General features: G+C 43.8%; 1 protein-coding gene across 1 annotated transcript; it reads right to left on the reverse strand.

Moving 5' to 3' along the window:
- Positions 1 to 1379: 1379 nt before the first annotated feature.
- LOC116998346 (potassium channel subfamily K member 9-like) lies at positions 1380 to 5129 on the reverse strand. The gene is made up of 2 exons (XM_033063931.1): positions 5117 to 5129; positions 1380 to 2909 (listed from the first exon to the last, which is right to left on the reverse strand). Exons 1-2 carry the CDS (start codon positions 5127 to 5129, stop codon positions 1870 to 1872), a joined length of 1053 nt encoding a protein of 350 aa, XP_032919822.1. The 3' UTR covers positions 1380 to 1869.
- Positions 5130 to 22607: the final 17478 nt, after the last annotated feature.

Raw genomic sequence — 22607 nt, forward strand, 5'->3', positions numbered from 1 at the left:
CGTATTTTGTAAATAATTTAAAGCCAAGGAGAAGACAGCAGAGGAGGAATGACACTCCTTATTTCTCCCTATTAATGCTCTTTATAGATGCCTCTTTGAGAGGGTATCAACGTCCACCAGCACACAGAGCTCAGAGCTGGGCACACACCATCCAGTCTTAAGGGTAAAAAAAGGATTATTGCTTTTACACTGAGAGCACAAAATCAGCAGGAGGTGATTAGTGCCAAAAAGAAATATGGAAAATTAACACAGAAAGCGATTTAAAAGATAGAATTAAATCAGAGACAAAGGTGCAGGTTCATAAAACTCCCAGTCCTACCCTTGTAAAATCAAAAATAAATCTCCAAAAGCACTAAATCCCATGTAATCACTGAAAATTCCTATTCTCTTAGAAGGGAGCTGGATTAGGCCTCTAATTAGGTTCTGTAAAGTCTGTTTGGTCCAGATGAACAACTGAGAGATGGACAATGTCCAAGGAACAACTCTATGACATGGTCTCAACATCCTCCACTACAACTTGCCAACACAACTGCTCCTGCTGTTACCCTCCAAACACTGGAGTAAGGCTACTTTTGCCTGTTACTGCTAAATGCATTTTGCCTTTGCCTAGCAAAAAAAGCAATATCACATCTAATCTCACAAGTTCCCAGTGAGCCAAACACAAGATACTGTCCCTTGAATTCTTCCTGAGACCAACAAAGGCTTTCCATTATTTACAAATCAAAAGCATTTAGAGACAATCATCTTTATTTTTTTATTTAAAATAAGGAATGCCCAGTCCCTATTGTATAAGAAAAAATATACATCCTCCTATTTATACCCACCTTAACCAAGCATTCCAAAAAATATAAATCCTATTCATGCAGGTAATTGCTGCACAAAATAATAATAATAATAATAATAATAATAATAATAATAATAATAATAATAATAATAATAATAATAATTTATAAATAAAAATTAAAATAACAAAATACACTCTCCTGTTCCAACAATTCTCCCAATTTATCCTAAAAATTCTGCTTGCAAATTGTTGGAACAGTTGAAAATTATAAAATTAAATATAGTTAAATTAATATGATTATTTGCTTTTGATTATTAATTCCATTGCTAGTTTTTCTTGTGTTTTTATTATGCATACCAGTTTTACAAAGTGCATGCTTTATTTTTTTTTTTTTAATTTTGAACTGGCAAGCTAAAATGATCCATCTTCTCCTGCCTTTTTTTTTAAATGTTAATACAATCTAAAATCTAGCATTAAAAAATTTACCATGATACACCTGGTATATTGACTGCTTATGGCGCATGCTTGTCTTGGCAAAAAAAAAAACCAAACCAAAACAAAATAAATTGGCTCCCCTCCCACCCTCCCCGTTCCTTTTGGAAGCAATCTAAAAAAAAAGCAGGCTCGAACACAATTTTGCTTCAAGGGCAAAAGAAAAAATAATACCTGATGCTTTAATTTTTGTCACATGGCACTGGTTGTGGAACTGCACGCGCACACACACGCACACGCACCCCGCACTCACACAGGCACACGCACACACGCTGCAACCTGCTCGTGAGGAAAAAAGTTTGTTGGGTCAGGAGTGCCAGCGGCACATGAAGGCTCCCAGCTGTGTGTGCAACTTTGGATTTGGTACCCACTTCACGTCACCTTGAATCCTCTGACATCCACCAAGGGGGTAATGTAAGGCATACTTTGCTGGAACAGTAAAAATCCATGCTTCATGCTCAAGAGCTGAGTCTCAGAGGAGGACTGGCTTGCTCTACTCCCTTTGGCCTCGCTCCGTCTCACTCAAGGAACAAAAAAACCCAAAACAACAAAGAACTGGGAAAAACAAGGAAAGCAAAATAAGACAAATCCCTTTAAATGGACTTTCGCCGTTTCATCAGCCTGTGGTTATCTGTAAAGCTGTGCAACCCAGGTGAGATGGAGCTGACAGGAGATGGGAAGAGGCTGTTTTTTAATGTGCTTGGCGAGATCTCCTCTATCTTGTAAGAGATGGAGTGAAAGTACTGGGGGTTCAGCTTCGAGCTGAACGAATTTTGGTGGGACACCACCCGGCTGGTGTACTCGTGGGACCTGTAACACATGCAGGAACAAACTGACTGCAGGTCTGTCACTTCGGCCTTGTACCGAGGCCGGCCATGCTGGGAGTCCTCTTGGATGTGGATAATCATGCTGTTGCGGTTCCCTGCCAGGGACGCCCGCTCCTCGGCATCCCTCCTCTCATCCTCACTGTTCATGGTCAAGAACCTGAGAACAACCAGATTTAGAAATGCCCCAATGACTGTCAACCCCACTAGAATGTACATAAAGCTAAAAGCCACGTAGAGAGGCTTCTTTTGAAGGGCCCCTTTGGTCTGCAGGGCCACATAGTCTCCAAACCCTATCGTAGTCAATGTTATAAAGCAGTAATAGTAAGCATGGAAAAAGCTCCATTCCTCGTACTGGGAAAAGGCTGCTGCTCCAATGCAGAGTGTCCCCATGCAGGAGAAGAAACCCACAGTGACCATGTTTTCCATGGAGACCTCGGTGCTCCTCATGCCGCAGCACTTTTTGATGCGTTTCAAGAGGTACTTGACGAAGGTGTTCATGCGCTCGCCCAGGCTCTGGAACATGACGAGTGTCAGAGGGATCCCCAGGACTGCGTAGAACATGCAGAAAGCCTTCCCTGCATCCGTCCCTGGGGCAGCATGTCCGTAACCTGGGATGGGATGGAAACAAGGACAGTCAGCAGGGCACGCGATGGCCACGGCTCCCCCATCATGCAAACCACACAAATCGCTCTGACGCCGCAGACAGATCCAAAGCTGCAGGGACACTTGTCTTAGGCTGCAATACAAGATGTGACCAAAAGTATGTATTCTGTCACCACCTGTTGAAACCAAATTGGGCAGTGATCCTTATCTCCAGAGGAAATATTATCTGCTAATGGCCTGGTTAAAAAACAGGTGAGGCAGTGCTCTTTATCTTTTCACAACCCATCCTTCCTGCAGGGAGTTATCCTCTGTTAATGGGCCATAGAGTCCTACTGCACAACTGACAAAATTACATCATCCCATTGGGAGATGCTCCAGCCAGAGGGAGGAGCCAAGGCTTTCCTACCAAAATAAAAACTGAGATTTGGAACACCAAAGCAGCCTTCTTTCCCCTGGACTCCAGAGGAAAACTGGATCTTTCCACATCATCACTGGACCTTCAGAGGGAAACTGCACCTTCTGCAGGAGCACTGCTCCAACTGAATCACATCTGTCACTGCAGGAGGATGCAGCCACCATGGAATGGGACTGCTGACAACACCCTGCCTGACAGGGTGCCAGACTGTATTCTGACTCTGTCAGTGTTTTGGGCTTGTTCTTTGTAATACTCTATTTCTATTTTATTTCTATCTATTTCTATTCTATTTCTATTTCTATCTATCTATTTCTATCTATTTCTATTTCCTAGGAAAGAACTGCTATTCCTACTTCCCATATCTTTGCCTGAGAGCCCGTTGATTTCAAAATTATAATACAGTAATTTCACGAATACAACCCGCACCAATTTGACCAAAATTTTGGTGGAAACCCGGAAGTGTGGCCAATATTCCGGGGCGGCTAATACATTAACAAAATTCTAAAAGCTGCCAACACGGAAGTGAGAGCCCGCGGCAGCCCCAAGCCAAGCTGGAGCCCGGCCGGCCCCGGCAGAGGTGGGAAAGCCTGGCAGAGGCGGGGCCAGCAGTGTGGGGGGCGGGCGGCAGAGCCTGAGCCAGCAGGGCGGGTGAGCCCGGGAGAACTGGGGCTAGCAGTGCAGGGGAGCATGGCAGAAGCAGGAAGGCCGACAGGTGGGGCTGCCTGGCAGCGGGGGAAGCCCAGCATAATCGGGGCCAGCAGCGTGGGGGAGCCCGGCGGTGCGGGGGCCTGCAGTGCCGGCCAGGGCGAGGAAACGCGGCGGCGGTGCAGACGGGAGGGGGCGGCCGGCGAGCCTGGTGGCAGCGGCGGCAGCCCTGCCGGCGGGGCGAGCGAAAGCGGCGCTCGCGAAAGCGCCGCCCGGCGAGCGAAAGCGCCGCCGCGAGCCACGAAAGCGCCGCCGCGAGCCGCGAAAGCGCCGCGGGGCGGGCGCGGCGCTCGCGAGGCGCGGCGCGGGGCGAGCGAAAGCGGCAGCGGGGCGGACAGCGAGCCCGGCGGCGGCAGCCCTGCCAGCCGGGCGAGCGAACGCGGCAGCGGGGCGGTGCTGACGGGAGAGGGGGGCCAGCGAGCCCGGCGGCGGCGGCAGCACCACCCGGCCAGCCCCGCCGAGCCGTGGCGCTGAGCTGGGCCACCCGGCCCCGTCGGCAACCATGAGCGGGCCGAGCCTGCCTGGCCCCGCCCCGAGCCAGTAAAGCCCGCTATGCCGCGATCCTGTTACTAATTGGCCAATTTGTGAAAGCTGCGCACGGATTCTCGCGACGAACGAAAGTGCGGCTAATATTCGGGGTGCGGCTTATCTATTGACAAAGACAGCAACATTGTCGAGGCACCGGGGGTGCGGCTTATAATCCGTGCGGCTTGTATTCGTGAAACTACTGTAATTTGGAGGGAGGGGGTTTACATTCTCAATTTCAAAGAGAAGCTCCTGCCTTTCTTAGCAGACACCTGTCCTCCAAACCAGGACAACACTGCAGCCACACCATTTTCCCATTTCTCCTCACCCACACCCTGTATCTGAAGTAAATAAAGCACAGAACAACAATGCTCATGCAGGAGTGGGAAAGGTGAAAGAATGGGGAACCTATTCTACCTCAAACAATGCTGAGTTTCCTAAACAAGGTTATATTGCATTGATTAACTGAAGAAACTTCTTGTCTGTTGAGTGTCACAAGCAATAGTGGAAACTTTGGAAATAGTTTTGTTGCTCTGTCCCAAAACCAGAGTATAGTGATGGCATCCAAATTTTGTGTCTGCTGAGAGCACGGAGTTAACAACATCCACAGACCCACCAGCCAAAGAAATTCCTTTTCAAACTCTCCCATACTGAATAAGTCTTTCTCCTAGACACTTAATGAAAGTGACTCACTGCTGGAACACCAAAGGAATTTAGGGATATAATCCATTCTATCTTTACTTACTGGAAGAATAAACAACTTACCAGCTTGTGCCATGGCTGGACAGCTTTGGCAGTTAGTATTGCAAAGCAATTTCATCAGGATGTTAAACTAATGCAAGGACAGAGGATGTACCACATTTCACAGCATGGTTTTCAGATGGTAAAATCATGGTTAAGCCTTTATTCTAAACCAGCCCATAAGCAGGAGTTGTTTTGTTATTAGAATTACACCTATTCAGATTACATTGCTTTAAAAATCTTTCTTACAGCTGAGATTTTATGAGACTGTACCAAAGTCTCCAAAATGGGATGGCTGGGACCCACTTGGCCATGGTGTCCATTCATCATGTGGGTACCACTGTCTAGAGTTCCTTTACAGTCAGTGAGTGGAATTATGTACTTCACAAGGACAGTTCCTGCTGTGTACACAGAGGTGTCTAAAACAGGTCGGTGAGTTATTCTCAGGAGACAACTATTTCTCTGTAATCATTATAATAGGAATCTGGGGAGAGAATGAGAGAACTCTTTTCAAGATTGATATACCTACATTTATGTATCTGCATGTATTCTATGTGTCCAAGCTCCCATTATAGTAAACAAAAATTCTATGCAAGCAGGCAGTAGTGAGTTATTTGACTGACCATCCCAAGTCTGGCAAGTTGAAATGACAGTTCTGACTGTTCATTGATCATGTTCATTAGGTCCCCATTAGGCTGACTAGACATCTGTTGACTGCAGAAGAATTTAGACACCCGCAGCACTGGCAGACAACTACCTGTAAACAGCCAAAGGAAGACATCCTAATCATGATAATCACCTTGAGTGACTGTCTCCAGTGTAGGTGCCTGCATTGGAGATATTGAGGGTTTAAAACAGTTTTCCAGAAAGAATCATCCAGCTTTACACCAGACCCCTGAGAAATCAGGATACTCATAGAGGGCTGGCAGATAAAACACAGGGCATTCAGCAGACCCACATTGTTTCAGACCTGAAGCTGGAGGACAGGCCTGATGTGAGATTCCACTGAGGCAGGACCACTGGGGAGCCCTGCCCAGCACCTTTAGACTCAGGTCATGGACCTGCTGCCTCTGAATATCTCTAGTTCTTTTTCAAAACTGTTGACACTGCACACCTCCTCAATCTCCTGTGGCAACAAATTCCAGAAGTTCTGCTATGTAAAAAAGGTACATTTTAATTCCAAGGATATCTCCTTGTTTCAGCTAGAACACCTTAGTTACAGAATTGAAGTTGTACATCTTCCTTATCTACCACCTTCATGTTTTCAGCTAAACTCAGCTTTATCTCTGCTCTCAGCTTTTTCCTGTCTAAACTGAAGCCACAGCCTTTTTAACTCATACAGCAGAAGTCACATTTCCTTGATCATTTCCATGTCCTTCTCTGGACCTTCTGTAGCTCTGCCACACCAGTGTTGAGGTGCAGAACCCAGAGTTCTGCCTTCCTCTCAGGATGGGGCTGCATCTCAGTCTGTACTTTTACTAGAACTGAAATAGGAACACAAGGCAACCTTCAAAATGTAAAGCAAGAGTAGACAAGGAAAGTAAAACAAGAAAACCAGCAAGAATCCCCTTCAAAAAGCAACAGGTTTATTCTTAGGTCAGTTGGTATTTATTGATGGATGGGTTGTAAAAACCACTTTACAAAAGAAGCACAAAACTCAAAATAAGAGGATTTTTCCAGGTGATAAAGGAAAGAGATTCACCTGTTGTATTGAGCCAGGTAGACTGTTCATCATAAAAAGCAGCAAATTACCTGGAAAGGGAAGTGTCTTACCAGATTGGTGCTGGGTTAGTTCCACCTGACTGTCCCTCAAAAAAGGCTATAATTGCCTCTCATTACTAAGATCAACTTTTGAATATAGGGGTGTTAATTAAACCAGGGACGTCCTCCTATTTTGTAGCTTTAGTTACAGATGATAAAGAGAAGGAAAGCTTCAGAAAATGTGATTTTCCAGATGGTTGCAGAGATGGCAGTTGGTGGAAACAACTTTTTCTTTGGGTTCTAAAAAAAATATTTGGGGTGAAAAAAGGTTTCTTTTGATCTCACTATATCCTTCTCATTAAAGATATGCCTAAGAAACAGTTTGGGGACATCATAAAACATTAATAGTATGTGTTTACATGCTCACAGTTGAATTTCTAAGATTTGTCACAGACTCTGTAATTATATATCCCATAAGATATAAATATATCCATATCCCTGTTTTACAGATGGAGAAGCACAGACACCAGCAAGCTTTAGTTTCCCTCCAATTCACATAGGTAGACAGAAAATCCAGAAATTCTGACTTCTATTGGGCCCCAAGTCATACTCACGTTCCACAATATCAGATAAATGTCTCTTATTGTATTTTCACCATGGATCTGGGGTAAAGAAAGGACTTTATTCATGAAGGAATAAGATTCTACAAATAGATTAATGCATAGAGGATAGAGTCACAGATTTATCCTATACAACATGGCTTTAAGGAATAGACACCCTAGCCATTGCTTTAAACATGCTGAAATGAGGGGTGTGAAAATGCACCTAACTCTCCATCATTTAAGCATTGCAGAATCCATCCAGTACAAAGTAATACATGGAAAGCAAACTGCAGCAGTGCATGTTCTCTGAAATTCAGTATTTTTCAAATCTAAAACAAACCACTGTCCTCTTAACATGAGAGACTGACTCTGGGAAAAAGGGGAAGGTGAATAATTGCCAGAGGAAGAGGGGCACAAAGGAGCAATAATGCTGGGAAAGGACACAGGTCACAGTCAGTCTCCAGGTAGGTGGGCTTTACTTGCATCAAGTAAAGGCTGAAGCAGCAGATTCCAGCCACCTACCAAAATTCTTCCTGATTTCCTCCACACAAATGTCACTGCCCTTTAGCAGAGTATAAAGAGATGACTTTGTGCCATCCTTAAGAAACACGAGGCTTAAAGAAAAACAGCAACGTTAATGATGACATCAGGGCTTCTCTCTCTTCTGTGGGGAAGAAGAAAGATCAAGCAGAAGACCTCAGTACTGGTACAGGACATGCATCCCTCAAAAAGCCACAGAGCTGAGGTAAGAGTGAGAAAGGTACAGGTGGAGTTTTACACTGGACCACACCTAAGCAAACACCACCCATCCTACTCCAGTGCAGTAACTGGTTTGCTGAGGTTCCACAATACAGCAGTGTGACCATAGCAGGCAGTTTTGTCTGGTGTTTAATAAGATATCATTTGAATGATCAAGGAAAGTCTAAATAACTCTCACCCTGATTGGAAGCAATGCCATTAGTACTCTCCCTTACTTTCAAACCCCTCCCAGCTGCTCAGGCTTTCAAGACAGAGCTCATCTGCGCTGGCACCCAGAACAGCTTGGCACAAAGAAATGTCATGTTTCAGTGTTTCTCCAGTTCTGGACTGTGAAACACCAATCCACCACAAAATCCATCTCCTCCCAGTCATGGAACAGCTAGGATACAGACGCCAAGCAGAACTGCAGGAAGGTGCAGGCAAAGGAAGGAAAGGAAGAAAGAATCACACTGTAAGGCTGGCACCAAATCATTGCTCTGTTGGGGTCTTCCCTGCCTTTGGTTTTTCCAAGCCTTGTCCATTCTCTGGTGAAAAATTCTCAAAGAACATGTGCACCTACATGTAATTCTAGAAGAAAAAAAAAAAGAATTCTCTTGTCTTGTTTGCCAGAGTGCAGCTATAAAGGTCTGAGGAAGAACCACTTAGAGCCTTCTTTAATGCTTATTTTTCTATGGTGCCTTTCAGATGAGACAAAGAGAGAAACTACTCATTACAATCTCTGTGAGATCCATCTGGGGACAAGCCCAGTGTCTTTCTCTGTAAAGGAGAGTTGTAAGGAGACATTGTCCTGGAGTGCCAGCCCACAGCCAGAACATGGACAGCAACTCTGTGCACAGCTACCCTGAATCCAACAGCAACCACGAGCAGAGGGCTGAGGAAGAGCATAGGGATGCTATAATTACATGTGAGTTTCCCCCCAGGAATTCGTGTACCCAGCTTCATTATTTGGTGCTCAGGGATTTCCCAAGCCAGTTTTTGCTGGGTTTAGCAAAATGGATTTCTCCTCCACGAGCTTGGGCATTGTCCCTTCAATGTCTTTAATATCCTGTGGCAAGAAGGTTCATAGAAGAACCATGTGTTCTCTAAAAAATTGCCATTGCTCCTTTACTTTCGTTTCATTACTATCATTTCATGGCAATGGTATCTCCTCCTCTTTGGAAGAGACCAGGAAGAATCATTCCCCATTCCCCTTCTTTGTGTCACTTGTGATTTTATAGACCTTTTATCCACAAAAAATGCCATGTTGCATTCAGGTCCCAACACTTTACAACTTCATGTGGACAGAGCAGCTTGCTTAGATTTACATCAGTCATTTCTGCACCACACTCAGCTGGAGGGTGCAGACAGGTCTGTAACATCTGTTCTGTCCTCCAACACAAATTCCCTGAAATAATACTTTGTTTCTAGGGCAAAAAGAGTCTTAAATTCATGTTACTGTAGTGGTACAGACTGCTCAGAATAAGTAAATCCATAACAGAAAGAAAACATGATGGGAAAAAATTCTGAATATATTCAGTGTGTTGCATCTACATAGTGGCCATCTCCAACAGTGCAAGGCACTATCTACTGTAGTAAACTAAACTGGGTTCCACTTCTGCCAGGAGACCTTTAAGTTAGATATCAGGGGAAAAAAATCATGAAAAGGAATGCAAAGCATTGGAAAAGATTGCCTTGGGAAGCAGCTGAGTGCTCAGGAGGACATGGTTTAATGGTAAACATGATATCTCCTGGGTTGACCATTGGACTTGAACTTAAACATCTTCTGTGATTCTGAGGATGAATTCCACCACCAGCCCATGATGTCCACACTCTTATCATCAGCCCAGCCCATTGTGGCTTCCCCCTGGAATAACCAATCCTGTCCCAGGAAAGTCCGTGCCTGGTGCACACGGGATGTTAACACTGCCCAGGCTCCACTGGCACCAAGCACCCTCCTGGAGCAGAATGTGTTTATCTATTTCTGGCACTCAGTGTGTCATCTCTGTTGGCCTCTGTGTCCTGCAAAACACAGGTCCAGCTTCACTCAGTAGCACAGATAGAGCCTGCATGTGTTTTCTGAATGGTTTTCTATGCTGGGCTCTGTCAGAGATTGAGAGAGGTTTGTCTCTAGATGTACCAGGCCAAGTACATGGCCAGTGTTAAAAAATAAAATCTGTGGCAGTGGTGAGTTAGTTACAGGTCGTGCTCAGGCCAGAGTGTATCTGCAGAGCAGCTGAGCCTCAATCACATTCGCATTCAATGTGCAACAAGTCTTAGATGTCTTGAATCTCAAAGCAATGCTCTACATTATTCATGAGGAATGCTTTATTTCTCTTAGGAGGAGGTTTCTCCCCTCATTCATCTACACATCATTCATCCCCATGATGGGCATTTGGGCCAGGTCATCTCTGACAATGTCCCCAGAAAGGAATTAACTTCTCCATCCCTGTGACTCAAACCCTTCTTACTCATGCTGGCAGCAGCCCAGGCCAGGAGATAACAAAGAGAGGATAATGACACCTGTTCTTCAGATGGGCAAGTGTAATTCAGATTAAAACATCTTCCTGATGTCACACACTTCACTTCAGAGGTTCATCTACGTCAGAGGAGCACCACAAGGATCAGGCTGTGTCTGCTGGGTTTGCTGCTCGTGCTTTCAGCTTGCAGCAGGGAGAAGAAACAGCGTGGCCTTCGTGGTGCAGATGAAAGAGATTTTCAGGAGGGATCAGGGAGATTTCTTCTACTAACTGGTAGTAACTCATTCACCAGGACAAAGAGTTTCCCCTGTAGGATAACCAAGAGCTGCTGATGCTGGATGAGATCTGCTGTGTGACTGCACCACCCTCCTGGCACATGGGCACTGCTGGCTGCTCCCTCCTCTCTCTCCCACATCTGGCCTCCCCAGAACCCTGCTGCCTTTCTCCTCAAGCATCTCCAGGACCTCTTTTTTATTTTATTCCTGTGTCGGTTGATCTCACTGCAGTCTTGGGATGGACAATCTCTCTTAGCTTTGCACATCCCCTTCCATCCCCAAAGACATCCTCCCCTTCCATGCTCAAAAGTCAGTCTCTAATGTCAGGATAAAGCATGGCACACCCTCCCCACAGGAACACACAGCAATGCATGATAATATCATCTCCTGTTGGGAAGACAAGGACATCACAGGAGAAGAAAAAGAATCTGGCAGGCCCAGATGCAACCTCAAATCCTAAATCCCTCTACAAGCTTGGCATGGCCTCTCATCCTGGCCCATCCCTGGTCTGTTACAATTGCTTCCACGTCCTGGCTGCAGAAGCTAGGTCATACCACCATGGAGATGCATCACTGCTTTGTTTTATATCAAACCTGCAGAATATCTCCTATTCTGGGTGGTAGGGATGCAACAGGCTTCCACTGATATTTTTCTCCCCACAACAAGGACAGACTTCTTTTCTTATTGATCTTGAGATCAAACTTCCAATATGTTCAGGGAAAACAGCTTCAAAATGCAGCAGGACACAGCTCCTCTCTTTGAGCTTTGTTTTTGCATAATGCAAAAACACAGATTTGCTCACATTTGGCCCTTTCAAATACCCAGTGGGTTATGGCAGTGAGGAATAGATTCATGACTTTAAACCAAGGCATAAAAAACTTCCCTTTTTCTAATTAGTTCTGTGTTTTTCTCATTTCTTGGTAAGCACAAGCCATCTCTATCTGTATCTCTGCCCATCTGTTTTTCCTCCATGATAACTTTGAAGCTAGCTGCTCACCAATTTCCACCACTTAGAAGGAACTGTAATGTGAACTTGATAGTGATCTGTTCTGCTGGGCCTGCCATCTGGCCAGTCTGTGAATTCACATAAAAGGGCCTAAAAATCAACACACATAGTGCAGGCTCAGCTGCAGCTGGGATGAGCTCCTTCTCTGGCCACTTACTGGAAAGAAATAGGAGCTGGAGGTCCTGGAAAGAGGGGTGAGATGTAGAGGCGTGGGACAGAACTGCGGGAATGTCTCCATCACTTTATAAAACAGCCTGGGATGGAATATCTATCTGCCTGCAAGAATTAAGATGCAAAACAGGGTTCAAGAGAACTGGGAGTTTTTGAGTTCACAGGAAACCAGGCTTGACCACTGCTGTTTATCAAGGAATATCTTGTTTCTAGCAAAAGACAGAATTTGGAAGACATTGCTTTAAAAAAAACCCAAATATTTGAGACTTTTGTGTTTGCTTGTGTTTGTTATTGGTTTTTTTTTCTTTGTATGTGAATATTTCCCTTCTTTTTTTGTTCTGTTTGAAATTTACACTATAAAGGGGTTTACTAAGAAAGTAAATGAGAGAAAGTGGAAAACTTCAAATGGTCCCATGAAATCACAATCTTCCTGTTCATCTATCTGACACAGAAGATCTGATTATCTCAAACCTCCCATTGTTGAACTTAGCCTCTATTTTTACTGCTCAGATAGGAGATGTCTGCAGTCACTGGCAATTCTTTTGAATAAGGTAGCAGAGCAGCTGGGGTAATATCCACTTGGTTTGCTACCTCCCAAGGAATCAGGGATGCCAACACTCACCAGTTTATTTTCCCTGTACAAAACAGAACAGTATCTCAGCTCATCCCTAAAATTTCATCTGCTTCAGAAAAGAGGCTGGAAAGAGAGGAGAGGTTCCTCTCCAGTTCTGTGAGGAGACAACCATTTAAACAGCAGTGATTCTGGTATTTCAGATTTGTGTCTGGTGTACCATTCCTGATTCCTCCCAAAACCAACAGCAGCTCTGTGCTGGATTTCCAGCTGGGCAGCAGTTGACAGTTGACTTCTGAGTCAATATTTCCCCATGAGCTCTATTTTTGACTGTCCCTGCACTCTTTTTTTCCCCTTCCTCATCTCTGCTTGGTTCCCTGAATCAATCAGAGGACTGACCTGAGGCTCACATCACATCTAGTCCCAAGACAAATCATGCCCAGAACAAGTTCTCAATCTGAAGAGAATCGTCACAGCCACTAGGAAAAGACTTTATCAGGTCATGTTATCCATTCCCAGGGGATGGCATATGATTGTTCCTTACAATATATTCTCCAGGGCTTTGTCCAGTTTTGTTTAAATGATTGAAATAACAGGGCTTCTGCTCTCTCCCTTAGGAAATTGTTGCCCTGTCCAGTAGATCCAGCTATTAGGAAGTTTCTTTTTTGATACACAGCCTGTACTTTTCTTGTTCTATAGTTGCTTTTATCCCACTGTTCTTTTGTAGCCCTCAATCCAACATTCCCATTTCTCTCCATCATTGCTCCCTCCTTTACACTTCTTGGAGATAGTCACAGCTTCATTCTTTAGTTAATATTAGTTTCCAAACAGAGCTCTTGGAGGCAGAGTCCTGCAGCAAGAAAGACAAGAGGAATTCTATAACATATATATGTACATACACAACTCGGATTTTGTCTCTTTAGAAGCAGCTCCTTATATGATCACTTTTATTGTACTTGTCTGAGATTACTCTTGCTCTTCAAAAACTTTCATGATCTTTGCTAGAGCTGTGCACAGCTTTTCTAGTTGCAGAACAGTGGCATCAGGGTTATCAGTTACCTGGACTGTAAAATATTATCTTTTTTGCATATGTAGATGTGACTGACCATCACTGTAACATTATGTCCTCAGTGCATAGCAAACTTTTTCTGATGCTGTCATTTCTTTACATCACAAAGGCGTTTTGTACTCTACTGATGTGATTGCAATAAGCATTTTTTTCCTTATCCACCTCTATAAATTGACTTTTTGGGAAATTTTAATAGTTTTCTGTAACTGATTTTTGTTGCTCACAGTTTATTAGCAGTGACCTGGGTCTTCTCCATGATGGGGGAAGATGAAGGACTCATCACCTCCAGAACTGGCAGGATGATCCAAACAGCATTCTGAGGGATCAGGGGGAAATACATCAGGAAGAAGCAGAGGGAATCATGTCTTAACAAAAGACCAAAAATTAATGGGTTTCTTCTATGCTGTGATGATATAAAAGAAGCATGAGAAACTTCTCATTTTAATAAACTCACTTTATTCAGAGTTAGCTCTTTTCAAACTTGGCAGAGTTAACAGGATCCTTCTGTCAGCTCTCAATCTGACACTGCCTGGGCTTGAGAAGCTGCATCTGAACAAAAACCCCATTGAACAAATATTACCAAAGGCCAGCACAGAGCACAGGAACTGAGATCATTGATGACACAGCCCCACGTCCTCTGAAGCTGTGATGTCACTGTCCAGTGTAGTTCAGAGAGTCATGTTCATAAATCCGTGTGACATCAAAAGCTGCCAGGGCTGGTCTGGGAAAACACAGCTCACAGCAACAGACATGGGGTGGCACTCAGGAAAGTGCTTCAGATGTGTTTGCACTGAAGTAATTGCATTTTCCTTCTACAACTTTCCCCTTTATGCAGCTAAGGGACACACAAGACACAGACAACCTGCCATGAGTTTGCTCACGTATCTCTTTCAATTTTGTGCTGTTTGTACTGCAGATTTTTCCCATGTGGAAGATGAAAAAAGAATATTTTTTCAACTTTTAAAAAATATTAATAGGTTCACGGTATTTTAGGCAGATTCTCCTTTCTGCTGTTGAGAAACCAGGACTTCCCCCACCCTGAAGGGCAGCTAAAGGGAGGGTTAGTTATTCCCACTGTGCTTAGGTTCAGTCCCTGCTAGAAAAACATGCCAGAAAAATTCAATTTAGAGACACAACTTTGACTAAAACAGAGAAAGCTCTGATCTAGACAAAGTTACACAGACACAAAAATTGTTTCTTCCAGGGAAGTCTCTGTGTCCAGCAGGTGAACAGCCAAGTGTGGAAGAACCAAAAATTCCTCTTCCTTCTCCTTTGCTTGTGATTCCCTGCCCCCTTCATGACCACAATAAGAAATTGGCCTGAATGACACAAGTTTTACTGTTTCTAGAACTTTGCAGTCATAGACTTCTTTACATCAGTTATGACATTTATTATACCCTTCTCTAGAGAAAAGCACCCCCAAACATGGCTTCTAAATCTGGCTGGCTGCAGTTTTGGCCAAGGTATTTTCCCTGCAGGACAACTCTAATTTTGCAGCAGTTTTATTAATTGAAACCTGGCTTCAATGATCTAACAGCAAAAGTCAGTGAATTCTGTCATAATTTCCCCCATACATCACATATAGGCTGAGCAGTGATTCAATTGGATTTATAGATAGATTTCATTAAACACAGCACATACATTAAAAATAAAGAAAAAAATAATGCTCAAATGCTTTGGGTTCACTTTCTTTTACCAACGTACATGGTTTTTTATTTCTCTTGCCATTATTTCCCCCAAACCCTCATGTTTGAAAAATACAAGCAAGAGAGATGCCTCAACTATCCTCTACAAATTTAAGTGTGTTCTGTCAATTATCTTTCAAAAGCTGGAATCATTCAATCAGAACTTCTGTGAAGGAAGAAGTTAAATCTGATTGAGAAAGCATTTTTTTTGAAGCTGTAACCAAGAAAGTTAATGGAAATATATTGCCCAATGGTGCAGTCCTGTCCAGATTTCCACTGAGCCAGTACAAACTTAGAGGCACATCTGTCCTTGTGCTTTGAAGACAGAAGAGCTGAGCTAAAACATGAAGGTCAAAGTATTGCAACGTTGTTTGAGCTTTGGCTATGGAAGATTTGCTGGAATTGCTGTATCAGGGTAATTACACCAGCCTAACTCACTGGGCTGGCACTTTCAAATGAAGCAACCTCATAGATTTTTCTGATAGCAACTTTGATCTTGCCGAAGCAAGGACACACCAGGAGCGTTAGAGACCTTGGTACCTTTCCCCAAAAAGACAAAACCAGAAGCATTTCTCATGGGATGCTGTTCCAACCGCCAGAAACTGCCCCAAGGAAAGTCAGGAAATTGAGCCTAAGAGATATTAAGCCCAGAAGTTGAGCTCACTGTGCACTGAAAATCTCCTTCTTAAAAAGACAGACATACCTCAGTCAGGGCTTCCATCTCCACTAATCAAGCTGTAAGGCGTGTCCTAAACTCACTGCTGTTACAGCTAAAAGTTTTCTTGTTTTCAATTCAAACTTGTTCAAGGTCTGATTCTTCTCATTAGGTTCTTAGATCAAACAGCAGCCCACCCAGCTTGCCTTTCCTACAGCCCTAATAAAAATCAGCCATATTCTCACCAGCCTGGTGTGTTTGTTTGTTTTTTCCAAGGAGGAATAAACCAGTCACAGCTAGTCTGTTGCATTAGACAGGGTCACTTTGATATCATTTTGCACCTTTCCAGCTTGAATTCAATTTTCTTGTACATCAACAACCCAAATTTAGATACAGAGCCACAGAAATTCAATGCAGGATTTGTACAGACTTCGAATTGTATTTCATACCACTTTAGACAGCTCTTGTACACAGCACTGACACAAAACCTGAAATGAAGTACTGCACCTCAAACCTACCTGTCCTTGGTTCACAGCTAAAAATCCATAGGATCTTATTTTGTCTTACACTGATGAAAATAGAGTAATTTTTCTTGGTGTCTGTGAACTCACAGCACTGTTACTCAAGTACACATGAGTTCATATTTCAACCAGAGACAAGCATGTGAGCTAAGCTCCATGTAGCATTAAACAGATGGATGCTAAAAAGAAACTTTCCATATCCTGCAAGCATCTCTCCCATGGAATGACCCATGGAAAGCAGGATGGGGTTCATGTGCACCACCAAGTCTGGAAGCTGACAGACATATCCCAATTACTAAAAGTGGATCTGTTCAAACTCCTCACATTTCCAGTGCCCAGAAAATCTTTTTTTCTGAGACCAATCTGAGCTCTTCTTTATTGTTTACAGACATCTACCTTTTCCCCACCAGCCCTGATAAGCACAGCAAGCAGCAAGATTGTGGGAGGCAGCAGAGTGAGACACCATTTAATGCACCTGACTAGGCATAATCAGAGCCATCCATCACTTCAGTTTTCTATTCCCAGCCAACAGGAATAGTCAAACTGAGTGGGAAGAAATGGGAAGTCACTTAGAAAAACTTCTTCAAATCCCTCACCATTTATCTTGTGCTGGGTGGAAAACAATTACCTACTATATTATTTTAATATCAAAACCAGTGTTTTTCATTTTATTTCATCTCTGAACTCCTCCATACAAGGTGGATCAATAAATCAGACTGACAAAATACTTCACAGAAGATTTCTGAGCAGTCATAAACATAATTTGCACAGTTTTTATACCTGAGAACCTCTATTGTGATCCAAGACCCTGCAGTGGCAGGGGCTATATAAATGACATAGGAGATGGTCCTTAACTATCCATATTCTGCTCTGACACACAGAATTACCACCTGTACTTTCCCAGCATGGAACCAGAGAAGGAGAAGGCCTAATCATGAAGAATACAGATCAGACTAAGGGTTTAATATCCCCCCCAAAAAGGACTTTGCAATGAGAGGAGTTATTAGTCTACTCAACACAAGAGAAAAGCCACTTAGCAGGGTTGTTTCATAAAATCACAGGATGGTTTGGGTGGGAAGGGACTTTAACATCATCTTGTTCCAATCCCCTGCCATGGTCAGGGACACCTTTCCCTAGATCAGGTTGCACAGGACCCCATCAAACCTGGCCTTCATCACTTCCAGGCGTGGGCATCCACAACTTATCTGGGCAGCCTCTTCCAGTGCCTCACCACCCTCACAGTGAAAACTTTATTAGTAATATCTAATCTATTCTAATCTTTTTCAGTTTAAAGCCATTCCCTCTTGCCCTATTTAAAACTTCTTCAAATAAACATCCTCCAGAACTATTCCTATTGTGATTTAAGTCTCTATTTTAGCTTCTCTTGCAGGTTTTGAAGCTTATATAAGTAAGAAGCAGGTCTGTTGAGGGTCTACTGGAGACCTAAAAGACATAATGTCCCTCCACTTGTCCCATGCATCTGCAAGGGGCCTGTATTTACAGGATTTATTTATCATCTCACACTTGTCAGCCTGGGATTTCAGCTGCAAATACATGCTCAATTTTGGACTACCAGTAAGTTTATTAGAACAGTTTTGTGGAAGTCAAGTTTCCTCAACTGCACATTTCTGGGAATCAATACATATTATCATGGGTAGGTCGACCTTGGCTGGCCACAAAGTTGCTTTCTTGCTTCTCCTAAACAGAATAGGGAGAAAAAGTAGGATTGAAAAAGTTGTGGCTTGTGATGAGGACAAGTTGATTGATCAATAGTTACCATTCATGGGCAAGACATGCTTAGCTTGGGGAAGAGTAATTTTGTTTGTTGCCATTTACTCTCTGATGAGGTCAGTGAGAAAAAAAGGCAAAACCAAAAACCTCTTCTTCCCATTCTCAACTTCAGTCCTCCTTCATTCTCAACTCTCTTCTCTCCTCCTCCTCTCCCAGTTTGACAAGGGATGGGGTTGGGGGTTGTGGTCAGTCCATAACACTTTGTGCTGCCACTCCTTCTTGCTCACACTCCTGCCCTTGCCCCAGCACAGGATCCCTCCCATGGGATATTGTCCTTACCAACCTGCTCCAGCATTGGTCCTTTTCTGGGCTGCAGTTCTTCAAGAACTGCTACAGTGTGGGTGCTTTCCACAGGGCACAGTCCTTCAGGAACAGACTGCTCCAGTGTGGGTCCCTCATGGGCCACAGCTCTTGCCAGCAAACCTGCTCCAGCATGGGCTCCTTTCCATGAGCTGCCATTCCTGCCAGGAATTCCTACTTCTGAGTGTGCCTGCCAAGGGGCTACAGCTTCCTTCAGGGCAAATCCCCTGCTACAGCACAGGGTCCTCCAAAGTCCTCAGGATGGGTTATCTGCTGTTCTCCAACAGCTGCAGGTGGCTCTCTGCTCCCCCATGGACATCCATGGGCTCTGGCACCTGGAGCACCTTCATTCCATCCTCTGCACTGACCTTGGTGTCTGCAGAGTTGTTCTCTCTCATATTCTCACTCCTCTCTCACAGATGCTGTCTAGCATTTTTTACTCTTTCTTATACCAAGGAGATGTCACCACCATTGCTGATGGGCTCAGCTTTTTTGGGTTCCATGTTGGACCTGGCTGGAGCTGACTCTGTCCAACATGGGCACAGCTTCCCGTGTTTTCTCACAGAATCCACTCCTGCAGCCAAAACCTTCCCAGGTAAACCAATACAGATCAATAACTATTTTATATTTGCTTGCTTGGTTGCTTGCAACTCTTAGAAGTAACAACTTCACTTTCAGACTTGCTACCTTACTCATTGATGGGTCTCAATTTGCCTTGCAAAACCATAAACAGTTTGAGAGAGCTGCTGTCAGCAGCTTCAAGTGCTCACACTGAGTCTGAAGCTGTTCCTGAGTCCTGAAGACCTCTGACTCCCCGGCTGTGTAGCAGCAGCAGCAGCACTATAAACCTGGCAAGGTTTCATTTATCTCTGCTCTCAGAACCAGCTCTCAGCTTCAAAGAACCTGTCCAGGGAGAGGACTCCAGTAAGCACCAGCACAGCTACTGGGGTAACCAAGCTGCTTTCCTTACCAGGCAGACATGGCTAAAGACAGAAGCTGAAAAGTTCCTTCAAAACAACAAAAGCCAAGTCTTTGACTACACTGAATCTCAGACTTCTGTACTCACTGCCTGATTCTCCAATCAGTTCCTTTCTATTTCATTTCCACACATCTCCCATTTTGTTGGCCATATCCATTCCTCTTCCTTGCCTGCTCCACCAATAGATTACTCCATTGTTGTTCTTGTGCCTTCACCTTACTTGTTTTCATTTGCTGTTATCACCTTTTTTTGGTTTTGTTTTCCTCCTCTCTGTCACCCATTTTCTTTCATTCCCATCTGCCCCTTTTCCATTCTCCTCTAACTACAGCAAACACCTGCCTCCCAAGGCAATGCACAATATTTTAGAGAACTCCATAACCTGTAACCACCCTATGCAACAGTTCTCCTGTGGTGATAATTGCCAGCTATAAACCACCAGCCTTATCTCGGCTGTCAAGATTAATTCTGGCGTGGGGCATTATAAAATTAGCCCTTCTTGGCAAAGCTGCTGGCCTTTAGTTTCCACAAGAACACAATTAAATGGTATTTGTGCAGTCAAGCTACAGCAAAGCTAAGAGGACACAGACATCAGGAAGTTATTAGATTAGGAAGTAAAACAACTACTCCTTGTTTAGATCAAGCATTCAAACACATTATATAATATTTCAAAGGCAATACAGGCAAAACAAAACCTCTCAGGCACTTTGCCTTCTTCCCTCCCTCCTTATCTAAGCTGTGAGGAAGCACATATCATAATAGCAAATGAGCAAAGTCATTACCAGACCTCCAGAATTTGGGTTTGTTCACAAGGTTACTTGTGCCATGCTGGGTTAACTCAGTGGGGACTCCAGAGCACAGACACAGCTTGAAGTCCTTCCTAATTAAATACACACACATACACCATAATCAGAGCTCTTTCTTCACCCCAGGGCAGGATCTTTGCTCATATAAGTCAGCAGAATGCCCTGAGGAGCTACTTTGATTTATATTGGCTAAAAATCCAGTCCCAGAGCCTCTGTGCATGAGAGGATGTTTTAGAATAACTGGTGAGTATCTGAGCTTAAAGAAGCCTTCTCACACACAAATTTACACCCTTCAGACAGACACTTGTATGTGCATCAGTGATAGCTCAAGTTTCACCCCTTCTTCAAACCAGCTTTTGGTCAGAGATGCTCTGAAGCTGGTGTGCACAAGCTCCATCCTGCTGGGGCAATCACCCCTCATGCAGTGACACAGTCCAAAGGAAATAAAACCAACAAATTTGCTGGGCATGCCCTACTTTGTCTTCAGAGATATCCCCCTAATCATTGCATTTGGCATGATTTTGGAGGAAAGCTATAAAACACAAACCAGTTTCTACTCATGTATTTTTTTGTGGGGGTTTGCTCATATAAATTAGAAAAGTTAAACAATTGCTCAGCGCCTTCTAAACACCTGTGCCATGTCAAAAGCAAAATATTAATATAACCATCAGGGAAACAGGGATCCTAATAAGGCACTCCTTCAGAGGAAAGGAGGTGAGAGATAGCAGCTTTAGGGTAGGATCTGCAGTCCTTTGGAGTCTGTCAAGGCCAAGTGTCCCAGGCTCTCAAATCACTACACAGTGAAAACACATCCTCTGGGAACCAGGTTCAACTTTTGACAGCCCACACAAGGTTTATGTGTGAATCCTGCTCAGCACAGCTCTGTTTCTCCACCCACCTACGGCCAAAGGAGCAGACAGGCTTAATTTACTGCTCTTTAAAAACAGATGCTGGCCTTCAATTTATTTCCATCAGGAGAAAAAAAAATACCCAAGCTCCTCAAATGAAATGCCCTGCAGATTTTTGCCTGAGCAAATGTGAGATGGAGATTTGACAATAAAAAAGACATTTCATTTGTCTTATTAGTGGCTGACTACTGTGGAAGGTGTTCAATCAATTAGACTGATCTTGGCCTCCTGAATTATTGATAGAGAGAGCTGGATTACGCTCTAAAATGCTTTTAGTTTAATTGCCCAACCCCATTGCTTCATTTTCCTTTTCTTATGTATATAAATTTTTGTTGTTGTTGTTTTTTATTTAACCAAAGCAGTTTGCCAGCAGCTGACTCTGGCACTTTGCTGCTGCTGGAGGGAGCTGGGTGCAGCAGGCAGGGAATGGTGCCAGCATCCCCAGGGACCATGGAACCTGGGGGAGAACACTGCTTCCCATGATGAGAGAGCAGTCAGGGGAGCTCCTCCCTCACCTCATGCCCATTCTGTGCATATTATAACCCTTGGTGCTTTCCCATTCCTTTATCTTCATACACTGGCTGCTCTTCACTTTCTGCCCACTTTTCTTCCCTTGCCTTGCATGCAGAATCATAGGATCATTGATCCTGGAAAAGATCAAGCCCAACCTTCAACTAACACCATGATGCCCAGTAAACCCCATCACAAAGTGATGCATCTACTCTGTTTTTGAACACTTCCAGGAATGGTGACTCTACCATTCCCTGGGCAGCCTGTTCAAGTGCTTAACCACTCTTTCAGTGAAGGAGTTTGTACAAATATCAAACAGGACTGTCTTGGCCATGGCACTATCCCCAGCACCACTTGGGTACACAAATAGCTTTTCTACCCCATCCTGACCATCATGGTTCCCCCAAAAATTTCTCAACTTTCTTTGCTCATAAACTCTTTTCATTCTCAATATCTTCCAGCTTCTTCTTGTGCCCCATTCCTCATCAGTTCTTACCCTCCAGTTTCCCAGGCTGTGCACATCATCTCTTGCTGAGGCACCAGGACATGAGCAGAGACATAAAAACTGTGTTACAGAGTGCTTCATATTTTATAGACTAAGAACAAGTTAAATGCCTTTAAAGTATGATTCCCTTCTACTCTTTTTCAGGCTAATGTAAAGTAGTGAGAGAAGCACAAATGGAGTTATAAAAACATGGAAGTTTTTTCACAGTGAGAGAGGAAAAAGGGAAAGGAGTGGGAAAGGAGTAAAGT

Source organism: Catharus ustulatus, chromosome 1, assembly GCF_009819885.2.
Source record: "Catharus ustulatus isolate bCatUst1 chromosome 1, bCatUst1.pri.v2, whole genome shotgun sequence".
Lineage (NCBI taxonomy): Eukaryota > Metazoa > Chordata > Aves > Passeriformes > Turdidae > Catharus > Catharus ustulatus.